The sequence below is a fragment of the Geotrypetes seraphini genome, chromosome 3 (genome assembly GCF_902459505.1).
Source record: "Geotrypetes seraphini chromosome 3, aGeoSer1.1, whole genome shotgun sequence".
NCBI classification, from domain to species: domain Eukaryota; kingdom Metazoa; phylum Chordata; class Amphibia; order Gymnophiona; family Dermophiidae; genus Geotrypetes; species Geotrypetes seraphini.
The window spans coordinates 347,328,827-347,352,566 of record NC_047086.1 but is presented as its reverse complement, the minus strand read 5'-3'; the positions used below and the strand labels follow the sequence as shown (position 1 = coordinate 347,352,566).

At 41.1% G+C, this 23,740-nt stretch overlaps 1 protein-coding gene across 13 annotated transcripts in view; it reads right to left on the bottom strand.

The window, feature by feature from the left end:
- RCOR3 (REST corepressor 3) overlaps positions 1–23,740 on the bottom strand; it is a 220,086-nt gene that overhangs the window by 83,869 nt on the left and 112,477 nt on the right. For 11 of the 13 annotated variants that reach the window (XM_033938113.1, XM_033938112.1, XM_033938102.1 and 8 more), the window contains one exon: positions 16,487–16,544. The exons of the other annotated variants lie outside the window; for them this stretch is intronic. In XM_033938113.1, the coding sequence (XP_033794004.1) occupies positions 16,487–16,544 (58 nt within the window). The remainder of the gene's footprint in view (positions 1–16,486; positions 16,545–23,740) is intronic. 13 annotated transcript variants of the gene reach the window in all.

Below are 23,740 nucleotides of genomic sequence, written 5' to 3'. Positions count from 1 at the left end.
AGTCTGCCTGGCAGTCACTGGAGCTGAATAGGAACACAAAATCCCACAAAAAATACTTGAACAACAAAAAAAAACCCACGACAGCAGATCAAAGTTGCTCCTGCAGGTTCGCTACAGAAGAAATAACTGACTGCGGGAAGCGGAGAACAGGGAGAAGGAGGAGGTACTGATAAAAGTGATCAGAGAACTCGCAGGAGGAGATGCAAGACCCTTGGTTCAGCATACCATCCCTATTTCACTGGAAGTTATTTTATTTATTTACACAGCCTTGATGGATGTGTGTGGGTCATGCATTTGATATCGCCTTTATACACCACAAATGATCAGAAAAATGTCTTAATGCTGTTTACAATTAAACGAGCAAAGGGAAAGCTGGGGATGAGGAGACAGTGATAAGGAGAAGGGATAAAGAATCAAGTCAAAGAACCATAGATTTCTTGGAAGAGCAGTTTTGACTAAAGTTTAAAATCTGGTTTAAGCGGACTCTATTGTTTTACATGTGTTTCAAAGTTAAAAGGGTATGTTATTTTTCCTTTTTTTTGTTTTTTTAAACCATCCCCATAGTCCTTCGATGGTTTTTCAACTGCTGAAAAGCAATCCTTTCCATAGATTATCAGACTGAAAGAATTAAGACATTTTTGGTAGCACTGCTGTTTTAAGCAAGTACTACTGGAGAGAAGGGTTCCTTATGCTGAAAATGTGTAAGCATCCTCTTTCAGCAGTGTAAGCATTCTCTTCAAACCAGTGTGTTGGGATAGGTCAGCAAAACAGAGATATATTACCAAAAATTAGGCATAAGAACATAAAGAGTTGTCATACTGGAACAGACTGAAGGTCTATCAAGCCCAGTATCACGTTTCCAATAGTGGCCAACCGAGGCCACAAGTACCTGACAAGATTCCCAAAAATAAAACAGATTTTATGCTGCTTATCCTAGGAATAAGCAGTTGATTTCTCAAAGTCCATCTTAATAATGGCTTTTGGACTTTTAGCAAGTTATCCAAACCTTTCTTGAACGCTGCTAAGCTAGCTGCTTTTACTACATTATTTGGCAACAAATTCCAGAATTTAATTACATGATGTGTGGAGAAATTTTATCCAATTTGTTTTACATCTACTATTCAATAGCTTCATTGCATGCCACCCAGTACTAGTATTTTTGGAAAGAGTAAATAAGCAATTCACAGCAACTCATTCCACTCCACTCAGTATTTTGTAGACTTCTAGCAATATCTGCCCTATCTATCTTTTCCAGGCTGAAGAGCCCTAGCCACTTTAGCCTTTCCCGCATAGGAAAGTAGTCCCAATCCTTTTATCATTATTGTCTGTATCTTTTCTAATTCCGCTAAATCTTTTCTGAGATGTGGCGACCAGAATTGTACACAGTATTTGAGATGTGGCCACACCACGGAGTACTACAAGGGCAATGTAATATTTTCATCTTTGTTTTCCTTTCCTTATAGTTCCCAACATTCTATTTGTTTTCTTTGCTGCTGCTGCTGCACATTGAGCTGAGAGTTTCAACAGCAGGCCTATGCTTTCCTTATAGCAACTTAGAAGAAGCTTAACATCATCATTCCACAACTATTCATTAGAAATAATTTTGTGTTTCAATATATTTATTAGAGTTTTCAAAAAAATTTTGCCAGCAAACAAAGCATTAAATACTAACAGAGTTCTCATAAATTGTGCATGAAATGTACCGGTACCCCAACCAAAGTTGTGTGCGCAAAAAATTTCATCTGTGCGCATTTTAAAGAAAAACTAAATTTGTGTGTGCTATAAAAATGATTGCCAGAGGGCCCGGAGTTACGGGCATTTATGGGCAGGTCTTTGAGTTTAGTCTGAATTAACGAAAACACAATGTAATTTTAGTTGCACTTTATGTAACATAAAGTCTCATTTCAATAAACATAAATTATGTTTCATTGAGTGCTACCTATAAATAAGGTATCATTGTACTTTATACTTAAAATTTAGAAAATAACAGCAATTTAGTTTTCAAAGTTTTTCCCTGCGATCTTTCATATTTATCCAGTCAAAATAAATTCTGTCAAGATCTGTTGAGCCTCCATCTTGAAGGTACTTAACACGTATCAGCAATTCCAAATGCTCTAAATGTAAACGATTCGTTTGTTTAGTCTTAAAATTGTTCATTAGACTAAAACCACGCTCACAATCTGAACTAGATGCTAAGAATGTGGCACCAATGTCCATCAGTTTTACTAAATCTGCAAATTGATCATTCTGAAATGCAAATTTCATCATATCTGGAAAGCTGTTTATCAGATTGCTTTTGATTTTTTCTGCTACAAGGAATTTAAAGTCATTGTATTGCTGAATAATAACACTTTCCTCCAGAAGAAATTGTTTATACTTTAAACAAAGAGATCTGATATGTCCATTTCCGAAATGAAAGTCGCATTGTGATATTGCTGTACAGTCAAAAGCAGACCATTCCTCAACTTCATTTTCAGGAAACCTTTCACCCAGATGCAAACATAGGATGTTGATGAAGGTTAATATGGAATTAGTATCCACTGAAACTTTTTCTCCAGACCTCATCCTGTTATCAAGACTGTTGACTTTATCACTCCACTTAACCTTGTCGCCTAAGTATTGCATTTGAAGTTTGTTCAATTTACCCTGTGCAAGATAAGTTTTCAATGGTGTCAAACCACATTTTTGAAATGCCACGGTTAAGGAAGCCAGTTCTGATAAGACATCATTCAAAACTTCAAGTGCAATATGAAATTGTTCACTGTTCAGCTTCTTATAGCAGTACTTTGCAATAGGATCATTATCTTTGTCTTCTTCAAAATATTTTAACAGGGGATCATAATTTCGAATAATTGCTTTAAGTGCAAAGTTTCTAGATAACCAGCGCACTTCATTCAGAGGTCTGAAAGCAAGTGATTCACATTCAGATGCATCTGCTATTTCTTGAAATTTGCATCATTTAGTAGAAGACCGACAGAACACCGTGTACACAGTTCTCATTACAGTTTCTACTTCTTTCATCAATTTTACTTCTTTCCATGAATCTGAAAGTCCCAAATCTTCCCGATGTGCAACACAATGTTGCTGCACTAAATGTGGAATGTCTTTTCTCAGCTGCGCTGCAACACCATCTATTTTGCCCAACATAACAGAGGCACCATCAGAGGTGAACATAACCATTTTATTCAGGTCAAGTTCATGTTTTCTATAGAATTTCCTAATTGCTGTTACTATTGATGTAGCATCACATGCTTTCAACTTTAGCATCCCACCAAATGATGTCCTATACTCATTTGAATTGACTGGCCGATACTTAAAGTAGAGTATTAAGTACCTGTTGATAGAAATGTCTGTGCTTTCATCAACAGTTAACGTATGATACGTTGCTAATTTAATGTCTGTCATAAGATCATCTTGCACGATGCCATTAATTACAAGAAATTCAAATGCATAGTTTTTGCTTCTCCAGCTATCAGGTATACTAACATACTTCGCCATATGCTCATTGATATCTTGAACAGAGAGCATTGAGATATTCATCTTAATGGCCAGCACAACACTGTTGACAAGAACCTTAATTTCATCAGGACTGGAACGCTTCCGTTCATTACTAATTTGCCTGTTTTCTTTTTTGGTTGGGCTTTCAAGCAACATGTTAACCAGTCCCCCTCTTAAATTTGGATTTTTACTTCTGAGTTTTCTAATACTGTCGGTATGAGATTTACTTGATAGATTTCGTTTCAGAAAGTCCAGTTTCCAAACATCATCCCATATTTTTCCAGTAGAGAATTTTCCAGTTGCTCCATCGTCTTCGTCATAGGTAAATATTTCACACAGTCAAACATGCATTGTATTTCGAGATTCCGGTGTCTCCGTTTCAACAATTTCTTCAAGCCATTCAGACCTAAAAGCTGTTGCAGCTCTCTTGCGTTTTACACTTTTCACCATTCACGGTTTAGACATTTTAAGAGTTATATCTGGTTGCAATTTAATAAACGAATACAGTTATACAACCGCAGTACCACGCTGCACACTACGATTCCACGAAATAAACAATAAGCGGAACTTCAGGAAGTCAAAGAATCGGAAGTGTTTCATATCTTATAGGCCATAAGCTATTTTTTTGTACGCGCTATTTTAATTTGTGTGCGCGGGTTCAACAAGTTGTGTGCGCGCACAAGCGCACAGCTTAGAGGGAACAGTGACCCCAACCTTTCCCCCCCCCATCACCCCCCAGTCCCCAACCCCTTACACCATCTGCTTATCTAGAGCAACAAAAAAAAGAGAGGAGGAAAATAATTCAAAAGTCTACTACGGGCATGAGGAGTAAGGTCCATCCAAAAATGTTCCCAAATAGAACAAAACAACGTCCATGAGTGGAATCCAAATCACCAAGTTGCCTGCGTTCCAGGGAAGCATGTACTATCATCAGCGATCTCCATTGTGCATAAGTTGGTGGGTCACTTGACAACCAGTTAGTCAAAATGGCTTTCCTACCAAAAAGCATCACTCTGGCAATAAACGCTGACATGCCTTGAGGTTTCCAAAAAGCGCTCTTGGAGTTGGCTTCCATTGCCGGCCCCACAAAGATGTAGTATAGTAACCCAATTTTTGCCAAAACTGAAATATAGTCGGGCAGGACCAGAACATGTGTCCCAGAGAGGCAGTAGCACCACGATATTTAGGGCATGTATGAACTGGCATAATACCCATCCGATATGCTTGCATATGAGAAATAAAAAGACGGAAAACAAAATTTGCAGACGACACCAAACTATTTAGTGGAGCTCGGACTAAAGAGGAATGTGAAGAATTGCAAAGGGACTTGAACAAACTAGGGGAATGGGTGACGAGATGGCAGATGAAGTTCAACGTTGAGAAATGTAAAGTATTACATGTGGGAAACAGAAACCCGAGGTACAACTATACGATGGGAGGGATGCTATTAAATGAGAGTACCCAAGAAAGGGACTTGGGGGTAATGGTGGACATGACAATAAAGCCGATGGCACAGAGCGCAGCGGCCGCTAAGAAGGCAAACAGAATGCTAGGCATAATCAAGAAGGGTATTACAACCATAACGAAAGAAGTTATCCTGCCATTGTATCGGGCGGCGATGCGTCCGTATCTGGAGTACTGCGTCCAATATTGGTCGCAGTACCTTAAGAAGGACATGGTGTTACTCAAGAGGGTTCAGAGGAGAGCGACGCGTCTGATAAAGGGGATGGAAAACTTTCATACGCTGAGAGATTGGAGAAACTGGGTCTCTTTTCCCTGGAGAAGGAGACTTAGAGAGGATATGAAAGAGACTTACAAGATCATGAAGGGCATAGAGAGAGTAGAGAGGGACAGATTCTTCAAACTTTCGAATAATAAAAGAACAAGAGGGCATTCAGAAAAGTTGAAAGGGGACAAATTCAAAACGAATGCTAGGAAGTTCTTCTTTACCCAACGTGTGGTGGACACCTGGAATGCGCTTCCAGAGAGCGTAATAGGGCAGAGTACGGTACTGGGGGTTCAAGAAAGGATTGGACAATTTCCTGCTGGAAAAGGGGATAGAGGGGTATAGATAGAGGATTACTGCACAGGTCCTGGACCTGTTGGGCCGCCGCGTAAGCGGACTGCTGGGCACGATGGACCTCAGATCTGACCCAGCAGAGGCATTGCTTATGTTCTTATGTTCCCAGTGTAAGACATTAGCAGATATCCATCTCATGTTTTTGAGCACTTTTTGTACGTGCAATGTAGTCAAGGAGCACTGTAAATCCTCTACCCACGAGGCTGCTAACAGGTCGAAATTAGGGCCAAGTTGAGCGTCCCGTAAGCCCATATGATGAAAGCACAATGGGATCAATTGTTGCGCAGATAGACTAAAAAGTTCAGTTATTGTCTCTCGACAGTCCTCCACCAAATGACAAGCTGATTTGGTAGTAAGCAAAAACATCTGTAGCTGGCAAGTCAAATGTGATTTGTAAAGAGGTAAAAGAAGCCTATTGTCCCGCTTCATTGAACAGTTGAAATATAAACTGTAATCCCTGAGTAGACCAGCGTCTGAAGGCCTCATGGTGGAGACCCGGTAAAAAGTCACAATTGCCTTGAATCGGTAAGTAAGGAGAAAATACAGATGATAACTTAGCACATTTGCACACCCAGCGCCATGCCCTCCGTGCCAGGGCAAAAACAGGGTAATGGGCTACACCAGGGAGCGGAAAACTACAGCAGAAGAATGCAAAAAAAACTACTAATGTGATAAGGAGCTAGCAAAGATAATTTCGTGTGGGTTGCAATAAAATTGGAGGTACCTCTAAACCAGTCATTAATATGGCACATCTGGCAAGCCAGAGCATACCACCTGACATTCAACAACCCATAACTACCCCTATCCTGTGGAAAACACATCCTAGAGTAGGTCATGCATGGTTTTTTGCCTCCCCATAGATAGCGTTGAAGCCCTCTAGTGAGTTGGAGATTGTGAGTATAAGATAATAAGAGTGGAAATACCAGAAACCTGTATAACCATTTGGGAACAATACCATATTAAATAAGGCCCGCTACTGACAGCAGGAAGGTAGTCCAGATCTGAAGATGTCTCAAAGTGTCATCCAATAAAGGAGCTATATTACACTTATATAAGGTAGTGAGATCATGCGGTAGCCACACCCCTAAATATTTGATTGATGTAGTAGCCCATGTAAAAGGAAATTCACCTTCCCAAGGATCCTGTAGAGACGACGGGATCGCCAAGGATGTAGACTTCTGAAAATTCAGGGAGAAACCTGAGTAAAAATGAAATTCTTCAAGTGATTGCAGAAGCTGGGTGATAGAAGTGTGTGGATGCGCTAGTGTGAAGCCAAGGCTTTTATCGTATGGTCTTGAAAGGTTCTCCCCACTATCCTGGGGTCTCTAATAACCGTTCGAAGGAACGGCTCTAAATATAACAAAAAGAGAAGGGGCGAAAAGGGGCAGCCCTGTCGGGTTCCCCGTTTGATGGGGAAGGCCTCTGTGATGACATCATTAACTAATAAACAAGCTCTTGGGTATGCGTACAATGCTCGTATTGCCTGTGCATACCACCCCAACACCCCTAAATAGTTCAACACTCCAAATAAATACGTCCACTCCACTTGATCAAAAGCTTTTGCCATGTCTAAGCTAAGGAGCAACATGGGCATTTCTTGGATCTGGGCGTGTGCCAGTGTTAATATGGCCTTGCGTACATTTTGAGCGGCCTAGCGACCCATTACAAAGCCCATCTGGACCAATAAGTCTTGGAAGAATATTAGCTAATCTGTCCGCTAGTAGTTTAGCCAAAATTTTAATGTCCACATTTAAAAGGGAAATAGGACGGTAAGAGTCTGAGGCAGTCGCCTCCTTCCCGGGTTTTAAAATCAATGTAATCAAAGCCATATTAGCCTCCCCGGGAACTCCTCTATAGTTCTATAGTCTGATTATAATAGTCTCGTAAAGGAGTGCCAATCCGAGGGGACAGTAATTTATAAAATTCGGCTGTAAAGCCATCTGGGCCCGGTGTGGAATAATTGCGCTGGTGTTGAATAACCTTCTGTAGTTCTCTAAGAGTAATGGGCATTTTCAGGAACTCGACTTCCCGATCCGTCAGGGTGGGTAGTCCAGTCAGTTATATAATCCTGGACAAGCGGCCCTGCACCTGGACAAGCAGTCCCTGTTACTATAAATATCCATAAAATATTCCAGTAAGGTCCCTGCTATCTGATCAGTTTTATGCTGCAGCTTACCCAGTCCATCTTTCAATCCCATAATAAAGCGCTGTCCTCTCGCCCTTTAGTCAGGTTTGCGAGCAATTTTCCCGACCGGTTTCCATATCCATGATATTTAAATGTCTGGTAAAACAACATTTTGACAGTACGTTCATGTATATAAGAATTAAGTGCAGTCTCGATAACCAATTTTCCTTCGCTACAGGGGACGGATGAAGAGTATAGTGTCATTTGGCGGCTGCCAGCTCACGTTCTAGTCGAAGGATGCCTTTAGATAATCGTCTTTCGTGCAACATCATAAGTAATACCACTTTCGCTGTGTTCCAAAACAATTTCGGGTCTGAACGATGTTCCTGATATTCCTCCCACTTGTTAAGTAAATAAATGTGAAAATGTTCATCGTGAAACAAATAACTAGGGAAGCGCCAGCGAGTGGGGCCATGTATCCCAAATCCTACATTAACATCTATCCAGATCAACACATGATCTGATATTATTGAGGGACCTTTAATCGCTGAATCAATAGTAAGAAAAGAATGTCTAGTAGTAAGTATGTAGTCAATCCGGGACAACATCCCGTGAGCCCGGGATCTATGGGTGTAGTCTCGCTCATTAACCCTTTCAGGACCAAGGGACATATTTGTCCCATAACTTTAAAATCCTATAAATTTTGATTGGGATAGTCTACAGTTCTAAATTTGATATGTACGGATTCCATATGATACTGCCTTTATGTAAACAAACTGGTTCCGACATTCATTCATTAGCGTCGTTGCCAGATTGACGAGAAGATTCACTTGCCACACTGTCCATAAGCCAGAAGTGTGATTTTTTTTAAAAAAAATAATGATATTTCACAAAAAAAATCAATTTTTTGGCATCTGCAAGCCCTTTTTACCATAAAAATGTCGTCAAAACCACAAAAATTGGCCTACGATCCTTATGGTCCTGAAAGGGTTAACATGGAGAATACGCCAAGGATCGACCAGGTCCAAAGTTGCAGACAAATATGGAATGCCTCGGGTTCCCACTCCCCCCCCCCGGGATTCCAGGGTTAGAGCGGTCTAGGCTCTGGTCAAGAACCTGATTAAGATCCCCCACTAAATATATCGGTGAGTCTATCCTTTCCAATAATAAAACCGTCAGACGTTCAAAAAAGGTGTGATCATATATGTTAGGGTGTATACATTCAAAAGGTAGAAAGAATAAGTTCCCACTTTAAGGTACAATAACAGATACTGACCCTGTAGATCTCTCTCAATAAGTGTCACTGCATAAGGTAAGGATTTATTAATTAGTATCGCCACCCCCGCTCTTTTTTGTTGTGATTATGCTGCAAATACAGCTCCCACCCAGGAGCGACCCGATTTGGAATGTTCTAAATCAGTTAATCTAGTTTCCTGTAAACACACTATTTAGAAATAATTTTAATTGCAAACATATTCCAAAAACTTCACTCAAACCTCCCTCATCTTGACACACCAATATTCCCTTATAAATAAAGTCCCATTCAAACCACAAACTCTTTCTCTGGTCCACCAAAAATTGTTCATATCCATTGCATCAGAAATTGCAATCACATTGTTGAAAAGCATAAAGACCACTTGCTGGTTGTGTTTCCAAATCACTTAACGCCTCGATTTTATTCTCATCTTAACATCCAATGATTAAATTTGCTCAAGTCTTGCTTGACACAGTTCTGTGTTTTGCTTCAGCATCATTAGGAACCAAATAGGATTTATTAATCCAAACCAATTCTATAATATAATATAATATAATATAATATAATAAACCTTCTTGTTTGAATATTACAAGGCAAATTTAATCATTGGATGTTGCCACGAGAATAAAAATCAAGGAATTAACGCTGGTTTTACTAAAACTACAGAAGAGCTTCTCACTATGGGTCAGTGAGGTAAATGCTCCACAGTCAGATCATCTACCTCGCAGGCCTATAGTAAGAAGCTTAATAAAAGGAACTTTAAGTGATTTGGAAATAAAATCAATGATTGCAATTTCTGATGCAATGGATATATGGACAATTTTTGTTGGACTAGGGGGAAAATGTTTGTGGTACGATCGGGACCATTTATAAAGGGAGCAAGACTTGAGCAACTTTAATTATTGGATGTTGGGATGAGAATTTTATTTTTTTTTCAAAGAAGTTTTAATATTCACTTTTTATAAATTGTTAACTACATTTTTAAGTAAATAAATTTTGCTTAAGAATCTCTTATGTTTTTCTTGCACCATTTATAACAATGAAATATTTTGGATTTTTATTTTTTGGTCAGTTGTAATTGTAGCGTCCATGGTCAGCTGTGAATTGTAGTGTTCAGTGACTCGCACATAGGAAACATGTCTACCAGGGGAGTCACAATAGAAGAAAGGTTAATTAATAATCACTGTCTTACAGTAATAGTTATTAATTACTCCAAACACTTAAAATCAACCAGATGTGTTTGTGTAAAGGGATGTTACTACAGGGCATTCAGATTTATTACAATTAAGGGACAGGTACTCACTCTATTCTTGCGAGAACTCTTGTAGGGTATCTTCATTTGCATTCCTTTTGCTCCTCTTCCCTTACCTCTGGGCTGTCCTTCAACTCCTCAGTCTGTAACAAAGCAGCCAGCCAGCCCTGAAGAGGAAAAGAAGAGAAGGGGTACAGGGACTGTGTGATTGTATGTGATCATCTTAAGGTAGTCCAAACAAGTTGAAAAGGTGACGGCAAAAGCAAGAAGGATGCTGGGTTGCATAGGGAGAGGTATGGCCAGTAGGAAAAAGGAGATATTGATGCCTCTGTATATAAGTCGCTGGCGAGACCTCATTTAGAATATTATGTACAATTCTGGAGGCCACACCTTCAAAAAGATATAAAAAGGATGGAGTCGGTCCAGAGGAAAGCTACTAAAATGATGTATGGTCTTCATCATAAGACGTATGGGGACAGACTTAAAGATCTCAATCTGTATACTTTGGAGGAAAGGCAGGAGAGGGGAGATATGATAGAGACGTTTACATAATGTAAATGTGCATGAGTCAAGTCTCTTTCATTTGAAAGGAAATTGCAATGAGAGGGCATAGGATGAAGTTAACAGGTGTTAAGCTCCGGAGTAATCTGAGGAAATACTTTTTTACGGAAAGGGTGGTAGATGCGTGGAACAGTCTCTCAGAAGAAGTGGTGGAAACAGAAACTGTGTCTGAATTCAAGAGGGACTGGGATGGCACACAGGATCTTTCAGAGAGAGAAAGCAATAATGGCTACTGCGGATGGGTATACTAGATGGGCCATTTGGCCTTTATCAGCCGTCATGTTTCTATGGTCATATCAAACAGATAACCAAATTCAACCATTTGCAATACATAACAAGGAGAAAAACAAGTCACCAACTTAAGTACAACATGCACCAAGAATAAAAGAGAGATGCATAGATACCCCCTGGAAACTTCAACGCAGTAGTTGTTGCCTCTAAGCTAGTCAAGGCTGGACCAAAAAAAACAAGATGTCCGAATTGTAAGATCTGAGGCAAGAAGCAGGCTAATTCACAGCTGACAGGGCAGGATTCAGAAATAGAGTGTAAGTCTACTAGAAAGAAGATTAACGAGTCTAATCTTTCCTTCTAATATGACACTCTATTCCTGAACACTTGGGACGTAATAGAGAAGTCCTTCAAGTTTAGGGTGGGGCAGATGAGTCTACTGCCAGAATCGAAGATTTAAATGTGGAGTCCTGTTTGGCTGCCACGTCTACTCTGTAAAACTTCATAAATGTATGCAGAGAAGTCCAAGTGGTGGCTCTACAGATCTCTTCTGGGGAAACCGCAGAGAATTCTGACCGTGAGGAAGCAACACCTCTCGTGGAATGCACCTTCACAGATATAGGCAGATGCTTCCCATTTCCAATATGGACAGAAGACATGGCCATTCAGATCCACCTTGAAATAGTTGCTTTTGATGCTGACTGATCTTTATGGGCTGCTCCAGCCAGCACAAAAACAGATGACCTGACAATTTAAATTAATTCATAACTTCTAGATACTGCAAGTTAAGAGTCTGCACACATCCAATACCACATCCAATACCCGATCGTGTTTTCTTGAACCAGAGGGTGTGAAGGCAGGCAGGTTGATGTGGAAGCTGGAAATCACTTTATCGGCAAGAAAGATGGGACTGTGCTTAAGGCCACTCCTGAATCTGTAATCCTAAGAAAAGGATCTCTGCAGGACAAAACCTGAGGTTCCAACACGCTCTGCGTGAAGGTGATCACCACCAAAAACACTGTCTTGATTGTAAGGTCCATCATGGAAGCTTAGTCCAGACTCGCTAGCGCTCAGAGAATCAGATTAAGATTCCATGTTGGAAAAGGCCGTTGCACTGGAGGGTGGAGCCATAACATGCCCTTCAAAAATCTGGCTACATCAGGATATGCAACAAGGGTGCTCTTATTGATCCTGGGTCCAAAACAGGGGAGTACAGCTATCTGAACACTCAGGAGGGCAACCGCTAGGCCCTTTTCTAGACCCTTCTGGAGAAAGGTGAGTATCACCGAGCTCAGCACAGAGTTCGGGTCTTCACTCCTCTTGAGCACACCAAGTTTGAAAACAATTCCAGGCCGTCACGTAAGCTGCTAGTCGACCTTTTCCTATACCTCAGAATGGTGGAGATTGTTCCATCCAAATAGCATTTGTGCATTCAAGGGCATTACAATAATCTATATAAGAAATTACCAAAGAGCGGATTAGTGTATTCAAAGATGATGAGTCTAATATTTTGGAAAGGGAACGTATCATTCTAAGGCGGAGGAAACATTTCTGGACCAAAGCGTTCTGAATCCTGAAGGGCAATTGGGCCCTGCCTGAGTAGCTGAGGATGACAGGGAAGTTTTAGACCAATTCTTTTGTAGACAGACCAGGTCCGCATACCAAGGTTGTCTTGGCCAGTCTGGCATCACAAGAATTATCCTACCCAGGTGCACCATGATTCCATGCAGAAGATGCCCTGTCCTGGGCCACGGAGGGAAGGCATATAGAAGACCTACTTTTGGCCAGGGTTAAACCAGGGTGTCAGGACCTTCAGTTTCTTGGTTGCATCTTTGGCTGAAGAATCAATCCACCTTCTTTATTGATAGCTGACGCCATCATGTTGAATGTTGGTCGCCCCACTGATTCACTATACAGGTGAAGGCTTCCTAGGACAAGGACCACTCCCCAGGATCCAGGGTCTTCCGGATGAGAAAATCCACATGGACATTGTCCATTCTTGTCACCTGCGCCGCCAAGAGTGCCAGATGGGCCTCTTCCAATCGAAATCGCATTTGGACTTCCAAGCGTAGAGGAGCACTCTTGTTGCCCCTTGGTGATTGATATAGTCCACCGCTGTTGCATTGTCCGAGAAAACTTGAACCGCTTTGTTCTGGAAGGTGCTCACCTAAACTCTTGGAGTGCTCTGAAAGGTGCTCACCTAAACTTCTGGAGTGCTAGGTGAATGGCCTAAAATTACAAGCAGTTGATCGGGAAGGGGACAAGCATCCCTGAACTGGACGTCCTTTGCAATGTGCCCCACAGTCATAAAGGCTGGTGTCCATCATTAGAATCGCCTATGAAGAGATGCAAAGGGGAACTCTTCTGATGAGAGACCAGATGACGATGTGATTCCACTGTCCAAGGTAGCTGCTGATGCAGTGCATCCCTCTGTGGGCACCATTGGGAAAGGAGCAACTCCTGGAGTGGACATAAACACACATTTCCTCTGTGGGCTTCTGGAAGGAACACTTTGTTTCCCCCCCCCATCTCGAACTGGACTCCCAGATAATCCAAGCTCTGCATTGATTCTAAGTGGCTCTTCTGAAGATATCTTCTTTTTCAAGGGTCCCACGACAACAAGAGGGCATCCGTTGAAAATCAGGGGCGGGAAACTACGAGGTGACACCAGGAAATTCTTTTTCACTGAAAGAGTGGTTGATCGCTGGAATAGTCTTCCACTACAGGTGATTGAGGCCAGCAGCGTGCCTGATTTTAAGGCCAAATGGGATCAGCACATGGGATCTATTCACAGGGCAAAGGTAGGGGAGGGACATTAAGGTGGGCAGACTAGATGGGCCGTGGGCCCTTATCTGCTGTCTATTTCTATGTTTCTGGAAGTTGACCACACAACCAAGCTCTGATGAACCAATCGTCCAGGTATGCCTGTCCTGCATAGGTGAGCTGCAACCACCACCACCTTGGTGAAGGTCTGTGGCCAACACATGGAACTGCAAAAATCTCTTGTGGTCCATAAAAATAGGAATGTGCGGATAGGCCTCCATCAAATCCAGGGAGACAAAAAAATTCACCTGGCGCCACTGATGCAATCACTAAAACATGATCAATCATTCGGAAACATGGAATCTTGAGGTCAACATTCACCGCTTTGAGGTCTAGATCGTCCTCTAGTCTTCAGAGCCTCTCTTGGGCATGATAAAGTATATAGAATATCTGCCGGAGCCTGAATCTTCCTCTGGGATGGCTTCCAGAGCTAGCAATTGCATTGTCGCTCTGACTTTGGCCACTTTCTGGCATCCTCACCAGGTAGGTTATAAAAAGGCTTGGGAGGGGACAAAAGAACTCCAAATTGTACCCCTCCCGTGTAAGTTCCAGCACCCAGCGATCTGTGATCTCTGGTCATGCCCCCAAATAGGCAGACAACCTCCCTTTGTTGCTGACAGCTTGGCACTATAACTGCTTCTTAAGAGCTGTGGCAGAGCAGGATGCTGAAGATTGAGGGTGCATGGCCCTCGCCAAACCTTTGTCTAGAGTTCTGAAACAATCTCTGGCCCAAAGGCCTTCCTGAGAACTGGCAGCAGCGCCTGGAATTCTGAAAATTACCACAACCAGACTACCTAGGGGCTTGAGGTCTGTTGTCCAGCATGGATTTTGGCTTACGATCCTACACGCTAGCCATAAGATCATCCAGGCCTGTCTCAAAAAGTTAACTGTCCCTTGAATGGCAATTTAGTCAGGGTTGCCTTCGAGGAGGAATCTCCTGCCCACTGTCTACTCCATAGAATCCTAAGGCGGAAATGAAGCAAGCTGACATTTTGATCACGACTCTGAAAAGGTCATATAGAGCAGCTGCCACATAAACTAAACTAAAACTTAGCTTTATATACCGGGTCTTCAGCCAGATAGGCGCTCGACTCGGTTAACAGTAACTAAACAAAATACTTAAAGTAACAATCAGAAATATTAATATGACTAGTTTCCAAAGTGTTTAGCAAATAAAATAGTTTTTAAAGATTTACGAAAAAGTTGAAAAGGACCAGGACCCCTTAAAATAAGAGGAAGTTCGTTCCATAGTTGAGAAAATTTGAAAACTAAGAATTGACTGAAATTCTTGACTCCTCCGATTCCTTTCACTGAAGGAAGGGAGAGTTTGAATTATCCACGATAGCATCTGGATTGTGGTGCAACTTAAGAATGGCAAGCTTGGGCAACAAAAGAAGCTACCATGGCTGCTTTCAATCCTGAGGTCACTGCCTCAAAGAGCCTTTTGTGCACAAAATCTAATCTATGGGCCTGGGCATCCTTCCTTCAATATCACGTCACCTTCACTCGGAAAGGAGGTACATTTGGTAACCTGCACCACCAGTGAATTCACCTTTGGGGAAACAAAAAGCTGGTTAAATGTGGCATCCATTGGATAGAATTGACATAGCTTTGGCCACCTGAAGGGGCCCGCCTGGTATCTCCCAATAATCCGTAAGCATTTCTGTTACATCCTAATGTGAGAGAAAGCAAGAAGTCTGTACTTTGGTGCTGCTCATAAGTGAGCACTGCATGGCAGAGGACTGAGAAGCCTCTAGCTTGAACTCTTGGAGGGATTCTGTGATCATCCCCATAAAGTGCTGAAGGTTTAAACAGATTATGCAGTTGGGTCTTTGCCAAGGTCCAGAGCCTCCCCCAAATCTGGATCCTGCCCTCCCAGGGATGCAGCAGCATCTGCTGCTTTACAGGACTCTAGCTGGGAGAACAAAGGCATGAAAATAGAATCATTTGATTCATCCTCTGACCAAACCTGTGCATGGCACTGTTGCAAGGGAACTGTGCTCATTTGGGGGGAGGGTGACCCTGGCGTTAGCAGGGCCACAATCCCAGAGAGTTCAATATAGTCCTTGTTAATCATATAAGCCTCAAACATATTAATAAATTCAGGGAAGCAAGAAACACGAGCAGAAAAGACAAGCTCCTACTGTCTCACTGAGGAGTTGAAGGATAGCCCAGAGTTAAGGGGGGAGGAGCAAAAACAATGCAAATGAAGCTCCCTACAAGAGTTCTCTGGAGAAGAGGTTGACTATATGAGTGTTCAGGAATATAGCATCTGTCGTACTAGAAATGTGCCATGCTTTATAATTGAAATGGCTCCTAGTTATGCTGCAAATGTTTTAAAGAAACAATTATATTTGCTTTATTTATTTAGATTTAGCACCTTTCTGAAAAAATTCATCCAAGGTAACTATTCTATGTCAGTAATCTGTAAATAGTATGCAACTCCTGCTCAAGCCAAGCAAATTTAAGAAACCCATACTACCCATGAAGGTAGTCTATCCTCCCCAAATACTTTTCCTATTACCAGTGTCTAAAATTATTAAAAATTAAAATATATCCACATAAAGCAAAAAGTGGAACAGATCCTTAAGAATTTATAACAGTCCTTGAATAACTTCAAATTTATTTAATAAAACAAAAGGTTACAGCTTCTCTTACACATACCTTGCACAGCAAGAAGCTGCTCTTCTGTGGTCCAGCGAGCATTAATTTTCTGATTTGACTACAAAATTAAGAAAGTACTATTAAGGATCTATGAACCAATAAAGAACACTAATATCTTAACTAAAATCTTTGATCCTAGGAGTTTTCAGTCATGATTTTTTTAAACCTAAAATTTGACTTTAGCTTCTAACCTTTTGAAAAAATAAATCCTATTTTCATTTGAAAGAAATAGGAAATAACAACTCAAGTAGTGCTTTAAAACAGCAGTACTGGTAAATGAAAAATTATTTCTATATAATTCTGCTGGTAGGAGTGGATCATAATGATTCTGTTCTATTTCATTTCTGAGAAGATTTTAATACTAGTTCAAGCACTTTTCTACCTTGCCATTGCCAAATTTATAAACCTGTGTCAAACTGATAAGAACTGGCTGCAGACTGGTATTTTATGCTGTACTCATATTTTACACAAGGGTGTATTCAGGAAAGCAAAACTTAAAAAAAACCACACCAAAAAAACAACCCCCTCCCCCCCCAGAGGTATAGGATTCATCTTTTACTTTAAAGCAGGGTTGTCCAACGCTGGTCCTTGCAATCTAGTCGGGATTTCCCCAATGATTTGCATGAGATCTATTTGCATGTAAAAACAAATCTCATGCATATCCATTGGGAAAATCCTGAAAACCCAACCTGGCGTGGGCTGAGGATGGACACCCCTTCTCTAAAGACTGTGAAGAAAACCAGAAATGTTAAGTCAAATACCAGAAAACTAGAACAGCCTGAATAAAAAGAAAAAGAAGAAATATAAATTTTCAGCAATCCAGTTAGTACTGCTGCTTTAGAAGCTGAATTTTCTAACTAATCTTCCAAAGAGTTTATGGAATATGACACTGGGCAAAACTCAGTGCTTATGAAGTGCTGAGATTTTATTGTTTGTAACAACAAAAGTTGCTTATTCTGCATCAGGTGCCTTCTCCTTACATAGCCAGCATAAGTCACATATGTGGGGGGGTCATCTGATAACGCCAACATTGGAAAGTATTTTGAAGGCTATAAGCTTTATTAGGCATAAGTGGAATTCCTGCTCTGCCACTTCAACTTAACCTAGAACCCTAAAAAGAAGCTACTTCTAAATAGAAGGGGGATAGCTCATCTTGCTGTCTTCTAAAAAAAACAAACAAACGTTTTTCCTCAGAGGACAAGCACAAACACAGCAACAAAAGTGGGAATATCTAGATATGTATTACTTTTGGGGGGAAAACCAATAAGCCACTAATGGGTAGTAAACTTTTTTTTAAGCCAACCTAATAAGAACAGGCCATTAACTGGGGGGTGGAGTTAGGTTTTGCCCTCTCAAAGACACCATAAAGATGTGTTGCCCAAACTTACTGCAGCATCTAAGCAACAGTGTTTAAATAATGTGATATGAATGTGTGCAAGAACACTATATTACAATCTTACATGTCTTAGAAGAAATCTATCAGATGGGTCATCAATGTATTCATGGCTCTGATCCTGCAGGTGATGGAACCAAGTTAGCAAGTTGAAGAAAGTCATCTATAATGGGATCTACCTTGATATCCCTGTGGTGGAAACTGGATCAGATAAGGCCACAGAATTTGAAGCAGGATCATTCATAAGAGTTGACCACCACAGATCTCTCCCATACAGTGAAGAAAACTACTATAGAAGGTAAATTTCACAGCAGTTTATATAACAACGCAAAATTTGAAGGCCAACTTGACCAAGCTTTGGCATACCTCTGCCTGAGAAAATTCACACAAAATCTGGAAATATACAAGGGGGGTGGTAAATCCTTGGCTTTGTAAAGAAAAGCTATTGGACTGAAATTTTTTTTACTCTACTCTACATATTCACCACTGAGCTCCACACACTTATTTGTTCCAACTTCTTTATCCCATCCCAAAAAAATTATTTTGGTTGTGTGCAAAACACCCATCCGCAGCCAATGTTGCATCCTCAATACTTTGAAACCTTCTTCCCTTGAGGTGTTTCTTGAGTTAGGAAAGTAGTCCGAAGGAGTCAAATCAGGTGTGTAGGCCGAGTGTTTTAGAACTTCAAAGTGAAGATCTGCCAATTTCTGCTTGTCAGGAGTGACTGTCTTGAAGTAACAAGATTCATTTTGAAAGCTTGCCTCGACATTTAAACATTAAATAGCACATTCATTTTGAAAGCTTGCCTCGATATTTAAATATTAAATTAATAGAACATATTCAATGCATTAAATCTAAAAACTTGAAACAAGTCATTAATCTCTCACTGTGTACAAAGACAACACTCTTGGATCCTTGAACAGCGTCAACAGATTGCTGGGGTGATCTTAGGTGGCATTTGAGGCAGCATGAATAGAAGTAGATTTATTTTTTTGATAGTGAACTTGATGGTTTAATTAACAAAATAGATCCAGGGCCCAAATACAGAGGTTAACGCACTCTTATCTTGTAATTGGCTGTGACCTAAGAGTTAATTTGTTTGAAAACTGATGATAATCCTCTGTTACTTGGTCAATTCAGACTCTTGTTTTCTGTTGCTTTTACATTATATGGATGACCACATTTTATATTGTATGCTTTCAAATATCAATAAAAACGTTTAAACAGAGTGGACAGCATCCTCAAAATTATATTTTTCATACAGAATAATTTTTCATTTTTGCAGGTGTTTTGAGTTATTTTGAACAATTGGTTGGTTGAAGGGAAAAAAGAAAAAATTGATGGTGCATAAGTCTTAAATCTTGATGTCCATGTTACCTCCACTCCATCTTGGAAGGAGCAGTTGCTACGGAACAGAAGAGTTTGCCCCCAATGCAGCAATTTTACTAAAGAGGGATGTCCCATCAGTTCAATATCACTCTCTAAATATAAGTTATTCAGATGTCAGAATTTTGGTTGTCAAGTTGGATTAAAGCTAAGCACACTGCTTATATCTAATAATTTCAGAGACTATTTATGGAATCATTCTATTCTGTTGTATGCAAGTCCTTTACCAATAAGGTAAAACCTTGGTTTGCAAGCATAATTCGTTCCAAAAACATGCTTGTAATCCAAAACACTGGTATATCAAAGCGAATTTCTCCATAAGAAATAATGGAAACTGTATGTACTCGTATTGCAAGACCTTGCTTGTTTAGAACAGTCACTACACTCCTGCAGTGTGAGTTAAGAGAGAAAACCATTGGCTCAGTTGTGATGTGTGTATACTGTATGTATTTGTATTGCAAGACCTTGCTTGTATATCAAGTTAAAATTTAATAAAATGTTTTGCTTGTCTTGAAAAACACTTACATACCAAGTTACTTACAATCCAAGGTTTTACTGTATATTGTTTTGAATATTTTGGTGACTTAAATGGCTGAATTTCCACTTTTTTCTATTAGTGGTCACAAACTAATTTCCCCATTATCACATAGTTATTAGCATGTGAACTCCTGCTGCCATCCATTATGTAGGCCAGGGGTGCCCAAAAAGTCGATCGCAATCAACCAGATCGCGAAGGCAACGTGAGTCTTATCACAGAGCCCATCCCGGGCTCAGTGATAGACTCGCATTGCCTTCCGTTCTACCTGCTTCCCGACCCTGTAAAGAGGACGCTGAAGTGCCGGGCCGACCAACGTTCCTCACTCGACGTCAATTCTGACATTTGAGAGGAAGTTCCGGGCCAGCCAATTGCTACCTGACTGGCCCGGAACTTCCTCTCCAACATTAGAATTGATGTCGGGCAAGGAAGGTTGGTTCGCCTAGTGCTTCAGTGTCCTCTTTAGGGCGGCGGCTTGTTCCCTGATGGCAGCGGCGGTGGCGGCCTGTTCCCCGATGGCAGCGGCGGTGACTTAGGGGGAGGACAGGGAGACAGACAGAAAGGGGGCATGGAGAGAGAAAGACAGACATGTAGAAAGGAAGGGGGGGGCAGGGAGAGAGGAAGAAAAAAATTGGGGGAGGGAATGAGGTCTGGAGGAGAGGAAGCATACAGGAGGCTGAAAAAGAAGGAAAGAAATATTGGATGCACCAACCCATGAAAAGGGGCATACATCAGACATCATCAGTTTCCTCGATCTTACCGCTTACAAAACTTCAGCCGATGACACTCGTTGGGAACACGTCCCTTGGTCAGACCACTTCTTAGGGGCTTTTCGTCTCCCCATTTTCATGTCGCATCTTGGGGCCCCATCCCGTTCCTCCAATTCCATTACCTTCCGCAAAAATATTACGAGCGATCTGTTCTGGACCAAATTCCTCAATTTTTTCTCCTCCGTTCCCAAGCTCGTAGATTCAGAAACCAATTGGCACAACAGGATCACCCTCTCCAAATCCACCTACCACTCTCTTGCCCCACTATCCACTAAAACCATCTCCTATCCCTGTAAGGCCCCCTGGTACCTTCCATTTCACAGAGAACTGAAGCAGAAATGTCGAGCTTTGGAGCGCAAATGGAAAAAAAATCTAAATCCCCTACAGATAAGACAGACCTGGAGGGTCAACATTAAGCTCTACAATACAATATTAAAAAAAGCTAGGAAGAACTTCTACGGAGACAAGATCTCCAGATCCAACAACCAGAATAGTGCATTGTTTAACATCTGGCGCTCCTTAACCTCTAAAAACGACTCCACCTTGCTCCCCTCTTCTCTGTCAGCCGATGTTCTAGCAAAATTCTTTAATGAAAAGGTTACTTCTTTAAGATGTTCCTTCCCGCCTGCAGTCTCCTACAACTCCCTGGTGTGAATCAGTACGCTGCTATGCTGTCCGGAGCCCTGACGCAGCTTGTCTAGTGAAACGGCAGCTAGCCTAACTTCCGTTGGCTAGGACTGGCAGAGACAAAAACACATTTTCAATATCATTGAACATTCTACCTACAAGCTAAGTAATTTTGACTTTCCTGACACCATTTTGAAACATTTACTGTGTCTGCTGTAGGTAGGAGGGGGGTCAAGAGCCGGTGAAGATCTTTTCCCTTTCTAGTGCAGTAATTGACATTATTACGCACGGGGTTCTGAGGCTCTCCCCTCATTCATAATTGATGTGCATGAAACTTTCAATGAAATTGTGGCATAAGTAAATTATTTCTTGAATATAAGTGAGAAAGTTATAGGAGTTGGATTTGATTTTCTTTCTCATTCTTGTATAGAAGATTTTTTGGTTACACATTGCTTTGACCCCATTACTGAAAAAAGCTGACCTAGACCCCTTCACACCATCCGGCTATCGTCCAATAGCAAATATCCCTCTCCTAACCAAAATGCTAGAGTCTATCATATCTTCCTAACTCTCATCCTACTTAGAAAGATTCTCTATTCTCCTACCTTCACAATATGGATTCAGACCCAATTTCAGCACCGAATCCCTTTTGGCCTCACTAATCTCTAAGGTTCAACAACTTCATTCTTGTAATAAGTTCGCTGTTCTTCTACAATTCGACCTTTCTGCTGCTTTCACGTTGTCCATCATGATATTCTAGTTTTCCAACTCTCCGAGATAGGCATTAACTCCACAGTTCTAGACTGGTTCTCAAAATTCTTACGTTCCCGCTCTTACACCATTAACATGAACGGCACCTCATCCTCCCCCTGGAAACCAACATGTGGAGTCCCGCAAGGTTCACCTCTATCTCCTATTCTTTTCAACATCTATATGCCCTCTCTGAAACTACTCCATCTAGCCCCCCTAGAAACACTTTACACTTATGCTGATGACATTCTTGTCCTCTTCGAGACCAATTTGAACCTCACTAATCTCTCTGAGAACATATCCTCATGTATAACGAACCTCCAATCCTGGGCTCTCATTGTACAAATGAAACTAAACGAGTCCAAAACAAAATTACTTTGGCTAGGTCCAATATTACATCATTTACCCACCTCCATCTCATTGTCCTCCGGCTCCACACTACAGCTTGAGTTCTCAAGCAAAGTCCTGGGCATCATCATGGACTCTTCACTATCCTTCAATGACCACCTCAACTCCTTGGTAAAAAAATGCTTTTTTAGCCTTCATATGCTGAGGAAAGTGAGATCCTGTTTCCATCAAAAACACTTTGCCGTCCTTGTACAATCCATCATCCTCTCCAGATTAGACAATTGCAACTCTATCTACTTAAGCCTAACTAAGAAAAGCCTCCATAGCCTCCAGCAGATTCAGAATGCCGCGGCTAAGCTTATTTTCGCAAAAAGTAAATTTGACCATGTCTCACCACTCCTGTCCAAGCTTCACTGACTTCCAGTAATCTCCAGGGTCCACTTCAAATGTGCCTGCCTAACCTTCAAGATCCTACACGGCATTCTTCCTCCCGTTATTCCACTATCTTGGAATTCCTCAAATCCTAACTCCACCAGATCCTCCCAAAAACTAAAACTAACCTTCCCTTCTATAAAAGGTATATCCCATGCTGGAAAACTAGGGACATCCCTTCCCTTTAGAATCACTGAGCTCTGGAACAACCTTACATCCCCACTCCGAAATTCGAGCTCCCTCCAACTCTTCCGTAAACATCTGAAAACTTGGCTTTTCTCAAATTTTTTTTTGCCATTGTGTAAGACTTGCTTGACTCCATTTGATCGTGATTGGCGTGTGTTTGTTATCTTTTATGCAGTTTGCTTTATACTTTAACCACCATGGACCCCTGAGGAAGGCGTGTTATCTGAAACACGGACCGTGTCGGGTCCCTTGGTTGGCTATAAGGTTGTATATGTTACTGCATTTACTAATAAACAACGTCTGCTTCTTGTACATTATCTGCAGTCTGTTCGTTGTTTTCTCTTTTCTCAAAAATGTAACACTTCCCCCCTCTCTGACACCCCAAAACCCTCTATATCTTCTTTACACTTAATCCTATAATCCTCCTTTGGAGTTCCTTTCTATCTTAGCCCTGTAAACCGTGCCGAGCTTTACGATTGCAGAGAAGGTGCGGTATACAAACCTAAGGTTTAGTTTAGTTTAAAGTGCAACCAGAGACTCATGAAATCACCAGACAACAAAGGTAGGAAAAATGATTTTATTTTCAATTTAGTGATCAAAATGTGTCCGTTTTGAGAATTTTTATCTGCTGTCTATATTTTGTACTATGGCCCCCTTTTACTAAACCGCAATAGCGATTTTTAGCGCAAGGAGTCTATGAGCATCGAGAGCAGCACAGAACATTCAGTGCAGCTCCTTGCGCTAAAAACCGCTATCGGGGTTTAGTTAAAAGGGAGGGGGCATATTTGTCCATTTTTTATATAGTTGTGTACAATTTGTCTATTTTT